The 20,078-nt window shown below is 39.6% G+C and overlaps 1 protein-coding gene across 1 annotated transcript in view; it reads left to right on the top strand.

Moving 5' to 3' along the window:
* ITGA8 (integrin subunit alpha 8) overlaps positions 1-20,078 on the top strand; it is a 202,716-nt gene that overhangs the window by 72,209 nt on the left and 110,429 nt on the right. Inside the window, exons 12-13 of the mRNA XM_020987504.2 lie at positions 491-696; positions 5,203-5,394. Of these exons, the coding sequence (XP_020843163.1) occupies positions 491-696; positions 5,203-5,394 (398 nt within the window). The remainder of the gene's footprint in view (positions 1-490; positions 697-5,202; positions 5,395-20,078) is intronic.

The following is a 20,078-nucleotide window of genomic DNA, read 5'->3' as shown; positions in this document are numbered from 1 at the left end:
AAATAAAATATACTTTTTTACAAAATCATTTAAAACCTCAGGGTGTATTTAGATAGGAACATGACTTTCCCCATTAGGAAATTTTACAGTCATAAAATAATTGATGTGATTTTATAATAGCCCATTTTTTGGCAGTATATTACTATCGAGGTGTGATACAGTTATACAGGATACATCATATTTGCAAAACATTTTAAGAGCATGATGAATACAAGCGATGCTTCTGACTTTTTAAAAATATTTCAAGCCTGTAAGAATACTGATTCTCCTTATCTCTCTCACCACCTCTGCTTCCTCTTTTCTTTTGTATCTGCCTGCCTCTCTCTCTCTCTCCTTCTCTCTTTCCTCCTTCCCCTCTCCCTCTTTTTTCTTCCTCTCCCTCTCCTTTTTCCCTCTTCTCCCTCTCTCCTTCCTCTCCCTTTCCTTCTTTCTCTCCCCCTCTCCCTCTTCCTCTTTCCCTCTATCCCTCTCCCCCTTCTTTCTCTTTCAGCCTGGATGATGTATTGGTTGGAGCACCCCTCTTCATGGAGCGTGAATTTGAGAGCAGCCCTAAAGAAATAGGGCAGGTTTACCTTTACTTGCAAGAAAGTCCTTTGCTCTTTAGCAATGCCCAAGTCTTCTCAGGAACTGAAGTGTTTGGAAGATTTGGAAGTGCTATCACCCATCTGGGAGATCTGAACCAAGATGGATACAATGGTGAGTTTAGTTTAATCTCACAATAGTTCGAAATTGTCACAATTTTCATGTCACTGTTGGGTGTGGGGAAAGAATGCCATTTCATACCAGTCTTTTTGGTGTACATGAGGCAGAGACATTAAAATGTGGGTAGTTTCAAGGCGATTGTTTGGGACTTTATGGAAGAAAATCCAAATCTACATTTTATGTGATGTCTTGAGGATCATTTAAAAGTTCTGTGATTTCAATCAGTCAATCAAAAATCATTTACAATGCTTGAAATATGTTGGCCATTAAACTAAGCACTGTGGCCGTAAAGAAGGAGACAAGCAATTCTTGATCTCAAAGAGCTCACACTGTAATGTGGGAGAAAACGTGAAAATAAGTACAGACAGGAGGAGATGGAAGGTAATTTTGGAAGGTAAGGCACTAGCAGCTTGGTGGACAAAGGCCTCCTACAGAAGTGGCATTTGATGGAGTATTGAAAGAATCTAGGGCAACTAAGACAAAGTAAAGTGGGGGAGGGAGAACATTCCAGGCAAGGGGGACATCTATCATCAAAGCATCATGGAGGTAGAAGATGGAGTCTTGTACAGGAGCTGCAGTGAATTGACCAGTGTAGCTGCAACAGAAATTGCATGGAGGGCAGTAAAACACGAGAAGACTAGAAAGGTAGGAAGGTCATGGCGTATAGGCTCCCTCCACCAACGAAAATAGCTACCACTCCAGATTCCATCAGTTGCTGAGGCAGAAAAACTCATTACGTAGTGATGAACCTTTCCAACTTTACGAAGCTAAGGTTCTTCCTATAACAACTCTCCAGCATTTTACTGAGTCTTCATTTGAAGCACTTTAAGCTTCCTTAGAAGCTACCTACCTCCAAAATTGAAGGCCATTCCAGGAGAGGGTTTACAAAATATTTTATATGCATTATCTAGTTCAATATTCAAAATGATCTTGGGAGGTAAGTAACATTTTTAAACACATTTTATAGGTAAGTCACCATGGAAGTTAATTGACTTACTCAAGGCTACACAGTAAAGCCTAAGAAAATGGAGTTAAAATCAATTCAGTAATTCAATGGTTAGAGCACTGGGTATGTGGAATCAGGAAGATCTGAATTCAAATTCAATACCATACATTTTCTAGCTGGGTGATCTTGGGCAAGTAACTTAACTGCTGTCTGCCTCAGTTTCTTTCTCTATAAAATGAGCACCTACCTCTCAGGGTTGTTGTGAGAATCAAACAAGATATTTGTGAAGTGCTTAGCAAAACTTAGGGCACTATATAAATGCTATGTTACAATAATAATAATAATAATAACAACTACTGTTGTTATTATCATTATTAGGTAAAAATGGGACTTGAACCCAGGTCTTCTAAGTCCAAGTTCACTCTTCTTTCTATGACATCATATTGCCCTCCAGATAGTGACTTATGAAGTATCAAAGAGTCTAGCAAAATGATATCCTATTTCTGCCTGACTTAAAGCAAATAAGCAAGTGATATTTTACTGATAAGATTATCTCTCTGGGATTAATCCACCTAGCTATCAGAATGGAAAAAAAAAGAACAAGTTGTCAGAAATCATCCCTTCTGAATTAACTGTTAAATATGACTGCTCGGAAAAACTCAGTTTAAACAAGCAATTAGCTGTGTGACTGTGACAGGTTTCTTTTTGCCTGTGGAGTTCTGTTAAGGCCTCAATTCAGAGATCTAAGGAGAAAAGATGCCAAGAAGATGTTGGATAATGCCATCTAAAGCATTCAGTGATATCCTGACCCCTATGTAGCCAGGTTGCTACACGGTAATTACTTAGTTAATGGTTTTTATTCTCTTTCCTTGATGTTTTAGTCATTGAGGTCTACTAAAGAAACTCTGCATCTATAGAGCACATGGCCCTCTGGGGAAAATTAAATTTTATACTGATTTGTGACTTGCAGCTTTCCAATGCTACTTTTTTTCATCTCAATTTGTGACTTCCAAAGACTCCCTTAAGTGAATTATAGTTCTACATTCCCTTGGGGAATTGTCTTTTATTATTTATTTATTTCCTTACCCAAGTCCCTAATAAAATACTTGGAAGATGATAGAAGTGCTTTATTAGTTTGTTAAAAAGGATAGTTCCTTTCTATCAATACTCAGTAAGCTAGTCTTAAATGATTCTTCCAGATCATTTTAAGTCTTCTTTTATGAGCTTTAAAGTGAGCTTCAGCAATAGTATACTTACTATCTATTAGGAGCTGATCTTTTGAGAGCATTGCAGTTAATTGAATATGTGGCAGAGGAAATAAAAAAGTCTAAGAAAATGGAGTTGAAATCAAATCAATAGTTCAACAAACATTTACCAAGCACTTCCTATGTGCAAGTGCAATGTTAGGAGTCAGTTACAAAGACAGAAGGGACCCAGTCCTCACCTTTAGTGAACTTGCATCCTACCTGGGAGCCCTGGGAAGAGGGAAGACAATATTACCAGGGCACTCTTTTGCCTTTATCCACTCTCCTGGCCTAGGGTCATCCAGAACTCGTCTGGGATAGCAGAGAGGGGTGGAAATTGGGATACCATGGGGCACAAATCCTTCCTCTTCACTCTGCTCCGGGCTAACCAGAACCCACTGGGGCTGCTTGATTGTTCATACAACTTGAGTGAGATGGAAGTCACCAATTTTATCACATCCAGTGATGTGGAAGCCCACAGACTCTGCCATTTGCCCTTCCACTGTTTCCAAAAGTCCTCCAGGCCATCACATCTCTCATTTCCAGATCCCCATCACTATCATCTGACCCACTAATATGACCTAAGGACTCTGCAATTCACCTGGCCACCACACTCTTACACTGCCATATCTCTCCATTTGCTCTGCACCTGAAGTTTCTTTTATATGTCAGCTCCATTAATTACAGCATGAGGTCCTGGAGAACAGGGACTGGCTTGCTTTTTCTTTTTGTATCCTCAGCATTTGGCACATAGTAAGCATTAAATAAATGTTGTTTCATTCATTCATTAATTCAATCATCTATCAAGGAACTAGCATTTGAAAGAGGAAGAATCAACATGTGACCATAGAAGTGAATGCAAAATAAAATTAAATGCAAGGTAACTTTAGCATGGTATAGAATGCACCATGAGCTGGAGGGATCAGGAAAGGCATCATCTAGAAGACGGTGCTTGAGGTAAACTTGAAAGGGAGCTTAGGATTCTACAGGATAGCGATGAGGAGAGAAATGATTCCAGATACGAGTGAAAGTCTCTACAAATACAGTGAAGATGGGAGATGAAATGTCTCTTTCAAGAAACAGCAAGTAGTCCCTTTTGACTGAAATGTAGCTGTGTACACAAAGGGGAGTAATAGTCCATTTGCCTAAAAAGGTGGGATTGTGCAGGGCTCTAAATGTCACCCAGAGGCTTTATATATTGTCCAAAGGCAAGAGAGAGCTTCTTGCACAGAGGAGTAATATGATCCAGGCTGGACCAATATCACTCGCTCATGTGTATGGAGGGTGGGTTAGAAAAGGGAGGCGGAAAGACTAGGTTAGGAAGTCATTGCTGTAGTCCAAGAAATGATAAAGGCCTGGGATACAGTGGTTAGCTCTGTAAGGAGAGAGAAGAAGAGAGATTTAAGAACTGTTTTAGCAGAAGAATAAACAAATCTGAACTACTGATGGGATATGTGGGTGGGTGAAAGAGTATGAAGAGTCAAAATTGATTCTTTTGTTGTTGTTGTTCATCCTTCTTTTTGGAAGAGGACCGATGACATCACGGGTGATGTCTTGACTTGTACATGAATTGGACAGCTATAAGCCTGGGTGACTGGAAGCATGGTAAAAGTTTAGCTGTGAAAAAGAGGAAAAACACTGAACATATAGTTTGAGTGGATGGTCAATATAGACCACAGGAAGAATCCACTAGAGAGATTAAAAATAGGGAGTAGAGAATGATCATGGGGACTCTGTCAGAGGAGATTGGCAAGGGGATGAGGTCTAAGGTACAAGCAAATGGGCTGATCTTGCCTAGAAGGTCACCTCTTCATCAGAGACTGAAGTAAAGGAAGTTAGGAGATTGTGTCAGTGAATTTTTAGAGGTACAGTAGAGGGCAAAAAGGAGCCTATAGTGCAATAGGAACATGGTGCAGTAATGGGAAGACTCCTGGACTTGGAGTCAAAAAACTCGTGTTTAAATTCTGGCCCTACCCCTTACTATGTAAGGAGGTGGTGCGTGGGATGGGAAGAGCACTAATTCTGAAGTCAGATGATCTGGGTTCAAATCCTGCCTCTGATACTTACTAGTTGTTTGACCTTGGACAAATCTCCCTTAGGTTTCAGTTTCCTCCCCCCTAAACCAAGAAGGTTGAACTAGGGGGCTTCTGAACTTTAGTTTTATCAGCCCAGAAAGCCTCTTAACCTCTCTGGATCCCATTTTTCTCAACAATAAAATGAGGGGGAGTTTGTAAATCTGTGATATCATGATCTTATAAATTCTAATTTCAAATGGTCCCCTTTTAAGAAATAAATATTTATGTCTTGTAGACATTGCAGTTGGTGCACCGTTTGCCGGAGAAGATGGAAGAGGCAAAGTGTTCATTTACAATGGGAATGCAGAAGGATTAAACCAGAAACCATCCCAGATTCTGAATGGTGCCTGGGCCTCCCAGGCCATGCCGTCGGGATTTGGCTTTACTTTGAGAGGCGATTCAGACGTAGACAAGAATGATTACCCAGGTAAGTCTTTCCACAGGAGAATTCATTTCATCCCTTCCTTCTCTGGAAAATGTATCAGGCTTCAGCAACTCTTTCATAAAGGCCAAGGTCAAGCTCAAATATAGTCACAGGGGCTCCTTGTGTATGACTCCTACGTGGCTTTCCTGCACATTTAGTCAGACAAAACAAATACTCCCTTTCCTGTCAAGAGACAGCATCAGAGATGCAAGGAAGATTTAAATAGTTACATTAAGCATAAAACCTATCAGCTTTGGAACAAAATGATTAAGCCCCCCCTTTCCCTTCAAAATCTCAATAAAGTAGATGTGCCAGAAATGGGGACAGTTTCTTTAGTATGTGCAAGGAGTTCTTAAAGCATGCAATCCTTCAGAATTTCTACTGATCTCACAAGCCCCCTCGGAGTTTAGCCAAGCTGCTTGGGGGGTGGGGAGTGGTGGGGTTAGCACTTCTTTTAAGTAAGAATTGTTTTCTAAAATAGGTTGTATAATTTGGCTTAGGCAACTAGGTGACATAGTAAGTAGAGCTTTGGACTTGGAGACAAGATGACCTGAGTTTCAATCCTACCTCAGACTCACACACTACTTATTGGTTGTGTAACCCTGGGCAAGTCACCTAGCCTCTGTGAGCCTCAGTTTCCTCATCTGTAAAATTAGGGGGTCAGACTGCCTGGCCTCAAAATTCCCTTCCAACTCAAAATCTGCGATGCTTTGAAGAACAAAGCAAGACCTCCCACCCTTCTTTTCAGAGGAGGGGGAAACATTTCTATACTGTCAGATTGAGTAGATAGATTGATTTGCCTTGCTGAACAGCTTCTTTCTCTATGTCTTTCTCTCCCTCATACCTCTCTCTTTTTTCCCCCTTTGTTACAAGGAGTGACTCTCTGATAAGAGGTGGTATGAGTATTTTCTAAAATGATACAAAAACAAAAGCTATCCCTATAAATATTTTTAAAAACAATAACAGAGCAAAGGGGAATTATGAAAGACGAGACAGTAAAGTACCCTTTCATTGTTTCATTTTGATCGTAGAGTTATGGAAACTCTCCATAGGGCATAAATTAATTGTTGTTTGGAAGAATCTTACTGGGCCACGTGGAAGTTTTCTATACCTCCCCACAAAGACTTGCTTCAAACACTGCAGTCTCTAGCCAAGAACAAGTCTTGGTTTTAAGTTGCTGGTTTTTCATTCATTTCGATTACCAGCCTAGTCCAAGATGATTTTGACTCCAATCACTAATGATTTACTGACAACCACTGCCCCTTGGTTGGTGTTTTCCATGTCTAAGTCTTGCTATGGTTCAGGGCAGCTTTCCAACAAGTCAGCTGCTTAAATATACATTACTCGAATCCTCCTCCTTTCACTTTCTCTCTTTCCTTTGTAATGGAGCAAAAAAGGGCTCCCACGGCGTTTGTTTTCCCCAACCCCCACCCCCATTTTCAGTCTTGGCAGAAGACTTTCATTTTATTAACCTAGACATTGTGGCAAGCCTTGGGATTGTATTCATACCTACACTAATGCCCAAGTAATTCCTTGACAACTCAAGACTGTAGCTTTATCCTTCTCTGAGATTGTATCATGCCAACCAAAAGCTTGATCAATAACTGTAACTAGGATCAGCTATGTGGGAAGGCAGTGAGCTATTTATAAGGTATCCCTCTTAAGATTTATTTATCATTTGATCTTTTAAGATCCAAGACAGAAAACTTGTTCTTTCCCCCCATGGTGCTCTTATCTGATTCCTAGCCCTGGAATGTCTGAGTGGGTAGTTAAACTAAACTACTGCAATGTAATTTTAGATAAATAGTTGCCTTAGAAAGTTTTTTTCTTCTTCCTTGTGTTTGGCTCAGCCTTCCTTTCTCCTGTCCTTGCAACTTGGAGATTTTGACAGATAGAGTGATTCCTGGGTCTGCCAGGATTTAAAGGAGGCAAAGGAAGTATCCCTTGAAAAGCCAGCCCATCTACTTCTTTAGAGTGAAGGGGCAGAAAACATTGAGAAATGGAACAACTTATTCTTAGAGGAATTTTTCCTTGGAGAAGGGAGAAAAGAAGGATGGAGGCAGAGAGAGGTTCTTGTAAACATTGTTCCAGGGAGTACTTATCAGCCATCATATATCTCCTTTCACCCCAACCCCCCACTCCACCCCCAACAATCCAGAAAACCTGACAGCGGATGTGGCTGCTCAGAGAAAAAAGAAAAAAAAACAAGGGAAGTAAGTCTGCTTATCTTGGGAGTGGTCACTGCCCTCAAGTTGTATCTGCAGGAGTTGACATGTCCAATTTATAGTAAGGCACGTGGAGGGTCCCAGGTGGTAGCTTTAAAAAATAAAGCAGCTGATATCTCTTCCCCTTGTCCTGAATAATAAACCTCTCTCTAGTGCAAGGATTTTATGAACTTGGGATTCGTGGACTTGGGATTAACCAGGGGTCCAGGAACCTATTTTTAAAAATATTTTGATGACTTCAGTAGTCAGTTTCCATTGTAATTCTATGTATTTTATGCATTTAAAACATTTTCAGGGGATGGGGTGGTCCATAGGGTTCATCAAAGACTGCTAAAGGGTCCATGATCTCCCCCTTCTCTATTTAAGGCTCCCTCCTCTAGTTCAATACTATTTTTTTTTGCTCCTGTTATGGATTTCATTCATGTAAAGGCTTTACCCCTTCCTCCTCCTATTAATACAGGTCAGCAACTTTTGTGCAAGTTAAAAGTCTCAAGGAGATGCCTATGGCACCTATTTACCAAAGTCATACAGGATGTGTCAGAGCAGGATGTGGGCCTAGGTTAACCTGACTCCAAGACAGGCTCTCTGTCCTTCATGTCCCAGTCAGAGCCCATTTTGAGTATAATGGATCCCTCAGAGCCTGAGAGTTCAAAGAAATAGCCTTTGTGCCAAAAATACATTACAGTACCCCAAAACAGACACAGTTCCCAAGACAGCAGTTAAAAACCATCCAGGAAGATAAAAGCTGCAGCAAGAAGGTGACCATAAGAGAGCAAGAAGTTTCCTGGAGGTCTGAGGAGTTCCCCTGCTGAGCTCCTAAAAACTGCTTCTATACTTCTCCTGCCCAAGGGGCCCACAGCTGAGTCCCAACCCAATCTACCTTGTGGCAAAGTCAGCTTGACCTGCCTCAAGTCTATACAACTTCCTTTCTTACAACAGTCCTGGCTGGTGTTATGGGATCATTCTCCCTAATTCTACCAATATTTTAGTCCACAACAGAGTACAACAAAATGCCTTATTTCAATATTTGAAGGGGCCATTATTTCATCACCCTGGGTATTCTTTCTACCAATGGAGATAGCAACCCCTCTGAGCTTAAGTAAATGGTCTTCATGCATTGCTGTGTCTGAAGAGACTGAATAGTCTGGTGGCTAATCTGAGAGTGAGCCCCTCCCAGTGGTCCTGGGGCAACACACATAGATTCTGTCACCAGATCGTGCTTCAAACCTTTTTGGTTTGGTGAGGTCCAGAGCTCAAACATGTCCTTCAGCCTTCTGGAATCCAAGGTCATTGCCAGACCCTGATGAGACAACAGAATAGGACTTTAACCGAGGCTCTTTAGAATAAAGACTTTTAATTAATTGAAAACTCCAAATAATACAACCCCACATTTTGACAGCGTCATTGTTGCCCTTATCCACCATACTGTAGATATTTCTGAGGCTTTCAGTCCTTTCTTGTTATCTTAGAAATAGATAAATGATACCTTTGCCTTCTGGAGATCTCACACTATCCATTTGAATTCTCCATCAAACATTTTGCTGAGAATCAAAATCAAGTTTACCATCCTAAACTTTAAAGAAGCCATCTTTTTTTTTTTTAATTGGAAGACATTCGCTTGTCTCTGGTCCTGCAACTCGTTTCTTTTTCCCTCTGATTTTTCAGAGGTTAAAGAAGCAGGTGGTCCAACAGATAGAGAGCTGGCCTTGGAGTCAGCCCTGAAGACCTGAGTTCAAATCCTACCTCTCATCCAAGGGGGGCCGAGGAACTCTAAGCAGGCCTTTTGACTTCTCAGGGCTCTAGGCCATTCTCTACGCTATAAATTGAAGACAATGTGTCAGCTGCACTGTTAAAGGGAGGTTTTTTTTTTCCCTCCTGGGTGTTCCCTGTGCCAATGGAATTACAGATTTAGTCCCTATATTTGTCCTTATCTTCTGAGGATTACCAAAAAATAGCTCATCAATCTCATCCTCAAATCTTTTCAGTCCTTGAAATATTGTTGTTGTTGTTGTTGTTGAATCCGTTCAGGAGTATCCAATTATTTGTAACTCCATTTGGGGTTTTCTTGGCAAAGATACTAGAATGTTTTGCCATTTCCTTCTCCAGTTCATTTTACAGATGAGGAAACTGAGGCAAACAGGGTTAAGTGACTTGCCTAGGGTCACACAGCTAGTGTCTGAGGTCAGATTAAAACTCAGGTCTCTCTGATTCCAAGGCAGCCCTGTGCTCTATCTATGGTTCCTCCTAGCTACCCCCACTGGAATGGTCCATGCCATCCTCGTGACTTGAACTCCTTGAGAGTTGCTTGGTGTTCCTTTACAATTATCTGCCACATTTGGATGATCACTTATGGAAAATACTGTAGAAAGAATCCTTGTTCAGTTAGGAGCTAGGTTAGTTGGCCACTGAGGGCCCTGTCATCTTGTGATCTTTCGAAGAAAAGTCTTTAGCATCACATCTTTAGTTGTGGCAAATACTGACTTCAGGCCTGGAAGACAAGACGAGGGAGTCTATAAAGGAGAAACATTCTGTGTATCAAGGTTAATGAGACTTAACATAGTAAGAAAAATTGGCATGGCCACCTGTGAGTTCCAAAGATTGAGATATGTTGATCGAAAGTTGGGAGAACACCCAGCCTGAAAGTTGTCTGTTATCTTCACTTGTAGCAGGGGTGGGTAACGTGTGGCTTTGAGGCTACATGTGGTCTTCTAAGTCCTTGAGTATGCCCCATTAGCTGAATCCAAACTTCACAGAACAAATCCCCTTAAGGGGATTTATGAGGGTCCACACTTGAGGACCTAGAGGGCCACGTGTGGCCTCAAGGCCACAGTTCCCTGCACCTGCCATAGAGTAACAGGCTTTGTCTAGAAGGGACTCGGAGAGTCCCTTCAAGCTCTAGAGTAACAATCCCATGGCCTTCTGTTTATATTTTGTGGATGGTCTAGAGTTCCAAGAAACTTTTGCAGAAAGAAAGGAAAAGAATGAGGCAGTGTTTTGTGCCTGCATTAAACATTTGGCCAATTCCATTATTTCTGCTAAAAATGTAGATAATCTAAGGAGGGAGATCAAACTAGCCAGTATGCTGGTTTAAAAGAGTACTGAACAAGGGTTCAAATCCCAAATGAGACACTTATTTATATGAATGACTTTTCACCTCAGTTTCCTTATTTTACTGGGAGATGGTGATGATGCTATCTTTTCCTCAAGATTGTTGTCAGGAAACTGCTTTGTAAACCTAGAAGCACTTTATAAATCTAAGTTGTTGTTTTGAGTCATAGCTGGGAACATGTTGCTTGGATAGACATTAATTTAATAAATTATCTAGTAAAATGCCTGCTAAGAACTGTCTAGAGAAGTCTATTTCCTTTGATGGAACAGGAAAAGAAAGAGACCTTTCCATTGGTAGTCTGACTTTGAAAGTTATTGCTTATCCTTTGGTACTAAAATTATTTGAGAAGCCGGTATGTATCCTTAGTTCTTTTCATGATGGCCAAACCCACATCAGATTTGGACTGAGGGCCCTTGTCAACCACTTCCTTGTATATGATGAGCACAGCAGCCATTGTGGTCATTTGCTATCCCTTATAAATATTAGCTGTTGGATCATTCACGAAAATGGATACAAGTTCACAGAATGTGTGCATCAGAATCTGTGTCTCTATGTATATGTTGTACACAGTATATACATATATTGCCTGATGAATATATCTGTAGACATATTGCCTTAAAAGCCTTTTTTGCACATTTAAATCTGATTTCCCCAATGATTTTTACTATAAATTTTGTTCTGTGTTTCTCTGGGAGGTGGGGCAAAATTGTTGACCCTAGGTCATACCAAAAACAAAATCAAATTTGTTAATACAGAGAACCAAATTTCAAGAGAAACAGCCATTTCTAAAAGTAAAACACATTTTTTTAAATTACAATATAAGAATGCAAGATAATTGGGGCTATTTTTATATTTGGAACAATAAATTCAGTGTCTAAAGGAAAAGGAAATAATTCCAGCATAGTTGAACAGGTCACATTAGGCTGAAGAGTCACTCTGATTACTTAAGATTTCCCAAAGGATGTTCTAATTCAGTTCAGTAAACATTTATCAAATATCTGAGATCTGGGGTCTCTTCTGATTGGGGGAACCTCTCTGAAGATGTGGGAGAGCTCTAATAATATCTCTGTGCTACGGGGGCCCATTCTGAATAGTCCTCATGGAAAATACAGGCAATCAGTGCTTCCTCAGCCTTTATCCTGATTGATGATTCTCTTTGTATTTTGATTATGAAGTAGGTGTATTCCAGGATGTCCTCTGAAGACAGAAATGTGGCATCTTTCCCCACACAATTTGTATGATAACTGATGAAGTCGATAACTGATAAAGTCTTTGACTGAAGGTCATTTGAGAATAGAAATATGCAAACATGTTTGTGAGAAAAAAAAAATGGGTGACTAGTTTACTTTCTCCTGACCTAGCTGTTGATAAGTATGATGCTGGTGCCTTGGTCCGTATTTGTATGTTTGTTAGTCACTTAAAAATAATTCAACCAATGTTATTGCTATTTTTTTTCAATCCTGAAGTTATTGCTATAATTTATGTCTGTCTAATCCGGATAATTTAGCATAAGGAACTCTCAGTGAGGAAATTCTCCCTACCAATGCAGATTTGTGATTTATAGCCTTAAAGAATTGACTGGGGTCACTGACACATTAAGGTCCTTGCCCAGGGACATCCGGTCAGTATTTGTCAGAGAAATGACTTGAACCCAGATCTCCAAGCCTTTGTTTTCTCCACAATGTCATGATATTTCTCTTAATATAGTTGCCTGAAGGAAATGTCCAGTCAATAGGAGGTACTGCGTGACCTCATGAAGAAGTTACTCAATTATTTGCCCATTCTTCAGATCACCAACCCCAGGGGTATAGATCCCAAGTCTCCAGAGCCTGGTATAGTTTCAGGCCCCACCCTGTTCCTACCCTCCATTAAATTAGAGTCCCTGAATCAACTGGGCCTTGGAAAGCCAAGAGAAAACACAAAAGAGTCATTTTTAAGAATTAAATTTGTCAATTTGTAATTCATATTAAGGTAATTTGAGTTGGTTGGGTTTGCTGTAGGGCATGATTTCCTTAAATACGATGACTAGATTTGGAAATCTCTTATAAGTAGTTAACTTCTGATGAAATAAAGACAGGATGCTTTCACAATCATGGTATCTCAGCTATCCCACTCCAACTCAGTTAAGGAGAGTTTTGCTGCTGCACGTAGTATGGTGAGAAGTGTACTAGACTTGAAGACATGATGCTTCCACCCGTAAGATCCTAAGGTCCTAGAATCATTTTACCTTGGAGAGCCTCAGTGTCCTCATGTGTAAAATTGGGAGGAAAGGAATTGGACTAGATGGGCTTTAAGGTTCTCTTCATATCTAATATTCCATAATCCTGTTTCTCACCCTCCACCCATCTTCCCACCATTAGTTGTGCTTCCTCCCCCATCATGAGATCCAGCAACACATTGATGCAGAGCCATCTTTGATCTTTAATGGTGCTTCCCCCATTCATGGGGAAGGAAGTCTTCCTTGATCTTTATGTGTAGAGGAGACCATGAGGCTGATTTTCCTGTATTATTGACATATGCTTGAGATGCTGAAGGCCTCTAGCACATTGGGTGGAGCCGTGTTGGAATTTATTTTCAAATGTTGTGCAGGAGGGTGGGCAGGCATGGATTGGTTGTCATCTGTATCACTGAAGAGATTATCCCAACTGTTGAGATCACAGGTGTTTGAAGATGTCTATATTACCAATTATGAAATAATTATTCACTCCTAAACTCCTACATGGCACAAAACCATCCACACACATCATCTATGAAGGACCTAGGCAATTCATCCACAGAGTAACATTAAGAACAGGCCAAAACAAGTGCATACAAAGGCTAAGATGTTTCCAAGCACTGAAACATGGAAGTGTTGTGGCCTTTTAAGGAGAACTTGTTATTACTCTAGACCTGGAGCCAAACTCATGGTGTCCTCCCAGTTCGAACAGTGGGAAACAGGAAGGAAGGATGGTAGAAAAACTAAGACTCCAGGCACAATTTGTTACTGCTCTGTTAAATATGTATTTGTTTGTTTGATATTTGAGTGTTCACAATGTACTAAAGACTCATCAGAGCCTCACCATAAATGCCTCACAGGTAGAATACGGCCAGTGCTAGAGGTAGGCGGGGTGTAGAATGAGGTGTGGTTATACCCCACACTTCCACCTCTCTTCTTTTCTCTATTGGTATATGCCCTTGCTCCTAATGACAACCATTAGCAACTTAATTCTGAATATGGAAAAAATCTTTTCACGTTCTTGTTCCACTGGAAATAATAATCATGATATTTATATAGTGCTTTATAGCTTGTAAGGTACTTCACAAATATTATCTCATTTGATCCTCACATCAACCCGGGGAGGTAGGTGCTATGATTATCCCCATTTTACAGATGAGAAAACTGAGGCAGACAGAGGTTACAGGATTTGTTCAGGGCCACACAGCGAGTGGTGTCTAAGGCCAGATTTGAACTCAGGTCTTTCCGACGCCAGAACCAGCGCTCCACCCACCTAGCTGCCTCCTAGAATGATACACCAATCCATTCCCCTTCACTTCTTATGTCTTTGTAAGCATTACACCTGTGTGTACACCCAATGCATAGATGTATGTGTATACCTATTGTATGTATCTGTATACATGTGTAATACATGCATATATAAATTATATTTGGAAATACAAATGCATGTATATTGTATCTTGGGGATTCTGATTTCATTGGTGTGGGTACAACTTCCATTGATGCAGATCACATAACTCCTTCATCATGTGAAATTCTTTCCATGTTTTCCTATCAATCATTTAGCATACATATGTATATGTACATATAGTATATGTACATGTGTATCTTATATAACTACATATAATATAAATGCTATGTGTGTGTATGTACACACATAGGTATATACACACACACATATATATATGTATATATATTTTTTCAGCCAACATTTATTAAGCACCTAATATATGAAGAAACATGTGCTAGGTGATGGAAAAGATACAAAATTTATATAAACCTGGTGCACTGGTTTCATGGAACTTATATCTGAGTAGGCAAAATAAGACCCAAACACAGATAACTATAGTGCACATTATGTGATGATTTATTGAGAAAGGTGCAAAAACAAATCACTTCAAGAGATTTAAATGAGAAGGCTCATTATTACCTAGGAAAAACTTTATGGAGAAGGCAGCATCTGAATCAGTTTTTAGAGGATGATGAATAGTCCCACCTGTCAGCAGAGAGGTGATAAACTGCAAGTGTGAAATGAGGCATACACTTTCAAAATTGGCCAATGTGTTGGTTTGTTTTGCTTGAATGTATTTATTTGTTACAAATGAGGGTTTTCATGGAGGCGGGAAGTCATTGGTAAGTAAATGGTATTGAAAAGAGCATCAATAAAACCTTTATTAAAAAAATACAAAGAATGACTCAGGGGTGGGAAACCTACGGCCTCAAGGCCACACGTGGCCCTCTAGGTCCTCAAGTGCGGCCCTTTGACTGAATCCAAAAATCTAAACAAATGCAAATGAACCCTGATTTGTTCTGTGAAGTTTGGATTCAGTCAAAGGGCCACACTTGAGGACCTAGAGGGCCACGTGTGGCCTTGAGGCCACAGGTTCCCCACCCCTGGCTGGGAGTTCAGCAAATGAAAGAGGAAATAGGGCATATAAGTCATAAGGATTCCCTCTTTATGTAGATACATATTTATTCATATTAGGTGACATACCTACTGCTACCTAATGGACACACACTTCGTTTACACGCATTTCCAAGATCACGAGTGCAGAATCTTTTGGTTTCAGTGAGAGTACATCTTGGTAGGTTGTGCCCCCAAAGGCACACTTCTCACAGGACTTTCTTTGAAAACAAGAGCATAAATTCATTAAAGACATGGAATTAAAATATACACTAACCATATTGTGAAGTTTTAGTTTACAAATATTCAAATCAATATTCATCAAAATGGCATTATAGCTCAAACAGATAACCACTTTTGCATTAGGAAATTCAGTTTTACCACTTTTGTTTTTGTTTTTTTGGTGAGGCGGTTGGGTTTAAGTGACTTGCCCAGGGTCACACAGCTAATAAGTGTTATGTGTCTGAAGCCAGATTTGAACTCAGGTCCTCTTGACTCCAAGGCCAGTGCTCTATCCACTGTGCCACCTAGCTGCCCCATACCACTTTTAATAGTAAACATACCACAGTCAGGTAAGGAAAGCATTGCCTGAAGATAGAGGAACATAGTCAGAAGAAACAATGATAACAATAAAACCAAGGGGTTCTGAACCTTCCTGCCCCTCAGAGAGGGACAGAAAGAAGGGATGGAAGTGCTCACTGACCTCTTTTCTGAGCCAGACAGGAAAAAAAAACCCTACAAAATCTCACTGGCCTCAACAAGAGGTAGCAGAGGAAGAACGAGAAATGAGCCCTTTTGCCTACAAAAAGGCTCCTTTCTTCAGTGTTAATGTAAATATATGTATGTATAAATGCACTAATGTATAGATGCATCATATGTATATATATATAACACATACACATATATAACACATATATTATGTATGATATATCACACATGTGATATAATACATATATACATGTATGAATATAATGCATATATAACAAATACAAATATATGTATAATAATATATATTTCAAATTGCAGAGCATAGAGCAATCATTGGAATATCCTATTTTCAATGGCAGTGATTTTTTTAAAAATCCATGTCTTTGATCTTATTGGTATAGGGATTTCCCCCTACAAATCTGTATCATAACCTTTTCTGTACATATGGTCTTAAGAGTAATATCTACAACACTGAGAGACCGTGATTTGCACAGTCATGAAACGTGTTATAAACAGGATTTGAACCCTGATTTACCTGACTCTAAGCCCAGATGGAAGGAATAAGTGAGTGAATGACTGAAGCTGATGAATGAATGCTGGAGATACAAATAGAAAAGAAACATTAGTCCTTGGTTTTAAGGAGCTCACATTCTGTTGGGGGTATACAATACATAAAGAAGGTATCAGAAGCAAGACAGATGGAAAGGACCCGTGATCCTTAGGGGATGGCTGCCAAACAGATTACAATGCATCTTCTTTAATGTCAATTCCGCTGATAAAGTCATACTAGTTTCTGATGCTGTACCATTGAAAGAGTGCCAAGGATTTTGAAGGCAAGAACTTTCTTTTCTGAATCTTCTTTCTATCTGCTGTCTTAGAAGTGTTTTTTTTCACATAGATCTCTTTCCCTTTCAGTCTGTCCTTGCAAACATTTGTTCCTTTTTTTATAAGGACCATTTAGCTGGCTGCATAAAATATTATACAGTCCTCAGATATCTTCTGCCAGGACTAGCCTAATTTACTAGGGGGAATAGTGCCAAGGCATTAACATACATAAAACAGATTACTAGATTAGTACTACCACCCCCAAATCAAACATTAAATGTCAGGTAAATGGTACAAAATGTATTGTAGAGGGGAGGGAAGGGGGGGGAGAGAGAGAGAGAGAGAGAGAGAGAGAGAGAGAGAGAGAGAGAGAGAGAGAGAGAGAGAGAGAGAGAGATCACAGTCATGATCACAATCACAATTACTTCTAGCTAGGGTAATAAAGGAAGACTTTTTAGACAAGCTAGAATCTTGAACTGGGTCTTGACTGATATGATAAAGAAGAGAATTCCAGGTGGCAGTACCAGTGTGAATAAAGGTGACAAGGCAAAATATTATATAAACATGGAGGTAAAACAGTATGGGTAGAATGGAGAGTTTGCGTAGGAAATAGCTAGGGATAAGGTAAGAAAAGTAGGTTGGGACCAGACTGTAGAAAGTCTTGTATAGCCTAAGTGTGATTTAGACCCCTAATTTCACTATTTGAGCTGTTTTTCTCATCCAAGCTTCACTAACACTGGCAATTCTGGGTTTCTTAGAGAGTAGGATTGGTCCAGTCATTTTTCAGTCATGTCCAACTTTTCATGATCCCATTTGGGGTTTTCTTGGCAAAGATAATGGAGTGGTTTGCCATTTCTTTCTCCAGCTCATTTTACAGATAAGGAAACTGAGGTAAACAGTGTTGAGTGACTTGCCCAGGTTTATATAGCAAGTATTTGTCTAAAGCCAGATTTGAACTCAGGAAGATGAGTCTTGTGACTCCAGGTCTGGCACTCGATCCACTACACCACCTAGCTGCCCTAGAGTAAAATACCACACGTGTAGGATCCAAAATGTCTCTGAGTCATAAGAAAACTATGTATGTCAGAGAGATATGTTCCTAAAACTTGGCACTGTAATTCCTTCGTCCTCACTAGTGTGCTTCCATTTACATAAAATCAATCACAATGATATTAATTCTTACACACAGAACATGTACTTAATAATAAGCCAGAAGCAGGAATGATCATAACATTTATTCGTTAAAAGGCAAAAGCAAAAATATTCCAATTTTTTACTCAGTAGAAAGCAAAAGCAGGGATAATCAAAGGGTCATAATCCACCCACAAAATTAGATCACGGTCTCCCACTAATGCACTCAGGAACCATAGGGGAGAGTGGATACACAATTATAGAAACCTAACAAGGAGGCACAAAAGTGAGGAAATCCCTGTGGCCAAAGCAACCCATCATTCTGGACTGTGGCCCTTGGTGTTTTTGATCCCACATGAAGTTACTTCTTTCCTTGTGGTTCTCACTATTCTCTTGATAGGCAAAACTGCTCCTTTTTTGTTTATGTGTGTATATAAACGTGTGTGTGTGTGTGTGCGCGCGCGCGTGTGTGTGTGTATTTAGATATGGTGAAAGTGTGGTATAATTAATAGAAAGCTGTTCTTAAAGTCTGGAATGCCCTGGGTTCAAGTACTACCATAATGACTGGGAGAGCCTGGGTAAATAACTTGCCACTAGCCAACTCTGCATTAGTCAAGACAATTCTTCACTTGGAGATCCCTATACCAATGGAATCACAGGAGTGGTCAAAAGTAAAAATAAAAAATACATATATGATATATATATTCCCTAGACATTTAACTTGCAAATGGAAAAATTGGTTACTTACTGAAAAGATGAGGTTACATGGGAATGAGTTTCCAAATGTGGCTATTTATGTGCTTTGAAAAGCTTAAAGGACAGATTCACTAGTAATACCTTGAATACATTGATCAAATGGAAACATTTCAGAAAAGAAACAGCTGGGGTAGTCAGGCAAGAGTCCCTAACATTTAATAATCTAGTCTAATCCTATTAAAACATTACTCTCTAACAACCCCATCTGCTGCAGGCATTAACCCAAACAGCAGAGAGAAGTGCATATTTGTTGTAGAAGCAGAAATTTCAGGCTATAGAAACTGTACGGAAAAAATGGCACCATGCCAAGGTTATCATTGTCTTGTTCAAACTCATAATATATGATGATTATGTCATGAAGGCAATTTAGACAGTTATACTGGGGGCTGGGGGGAGGACTGTGAAATGGTGCATCTGTTTTGATGAGTAGAACATTGTACAATGAATGTGTGTACACGTGCATGAGCAAGAGACAACACATAAGAGGAAATGGATGGATAGATTCACCCAAATAGGGTAAAAATTGAAGCCAGAGCATAATGTATTTTGTCAAGCTTTGAGCTCACTTAAAATCAGTAGTTTGACATTTGGAACCAACTTCTCAAGCCATATAGTCTAAGTTTATTTTTTTTCCTGGCAAACTCCTACTCATATTTTTAAGAAAAGCAGAACACCAAGCTGCTTTCATGTAGCCGTATTTTGATAATTTCAGTATAAACAAATTAGAAATGAGTGGATTACTTTTCTACTAAGATGCTTTGTGAAGTTAGAGGAAATTAAAATTTTAATGGAAAGACTAGAAGATGGCAGTGTCAAGTAGTAGAAAGGGTACTGGGAGCCAAGAAACTAGACCTCAAATCAGAAATTTGCTAGTAATTAGTTGTGTAACTTTATGCACATCACTTCAACTTTCTGGGCCGCATTTACTCATCTGCACAATTAAAAGGTTAGACACAACCCAAAATTCTGATTTTAAATTAGGACTTTAGTTGACCTAACATCTCACTGCTCTTCCTCATTAGTGATGCTAGAATGATACATCAAATGAGTTGATCAAAGCATTGAACTCCTTGGCTTATGAAGTTATGAGTGAACTTGAGGAAGATTGATATTAAACATGTTAAAGCCAAAATCCAAATGTTCACTAGTATTGAAATCAATTATATTCATTGACTAATGTCCAATGTCTATTCAGGAATTCAGCATTTCCATGATTAAATATATAGTGTCAACATCAGCCTCTTGAGTTATGCTAACAATATCTAGCTAATGTTCCAAATGTATATTTTCCCAATGACATTTTGGTGACTTCCT

Source organism: Phascolarctos cinereus, unplaced genomic scaffold, assembly GCF_003287225.1.
Source record: "Phascolarctos cinereus isolate Bilbo 61053 unplaced genomic scaffold, phaCin_HiC Scaffold_1;HRSCAF=81, whole genome shotgun sequence".
Classification (NCBI taxonomy): Eukaryota; Metazoa; Chordata; class Mammalia; order Diprotodontia; family Phascolarctidae; genus Phascolarctos; species Phascolarctos cinereus.
Note: the sequence above shows the minus strand (reverse complement) of the source record. Positions and strands in the feature narration are given on the sequence as shown.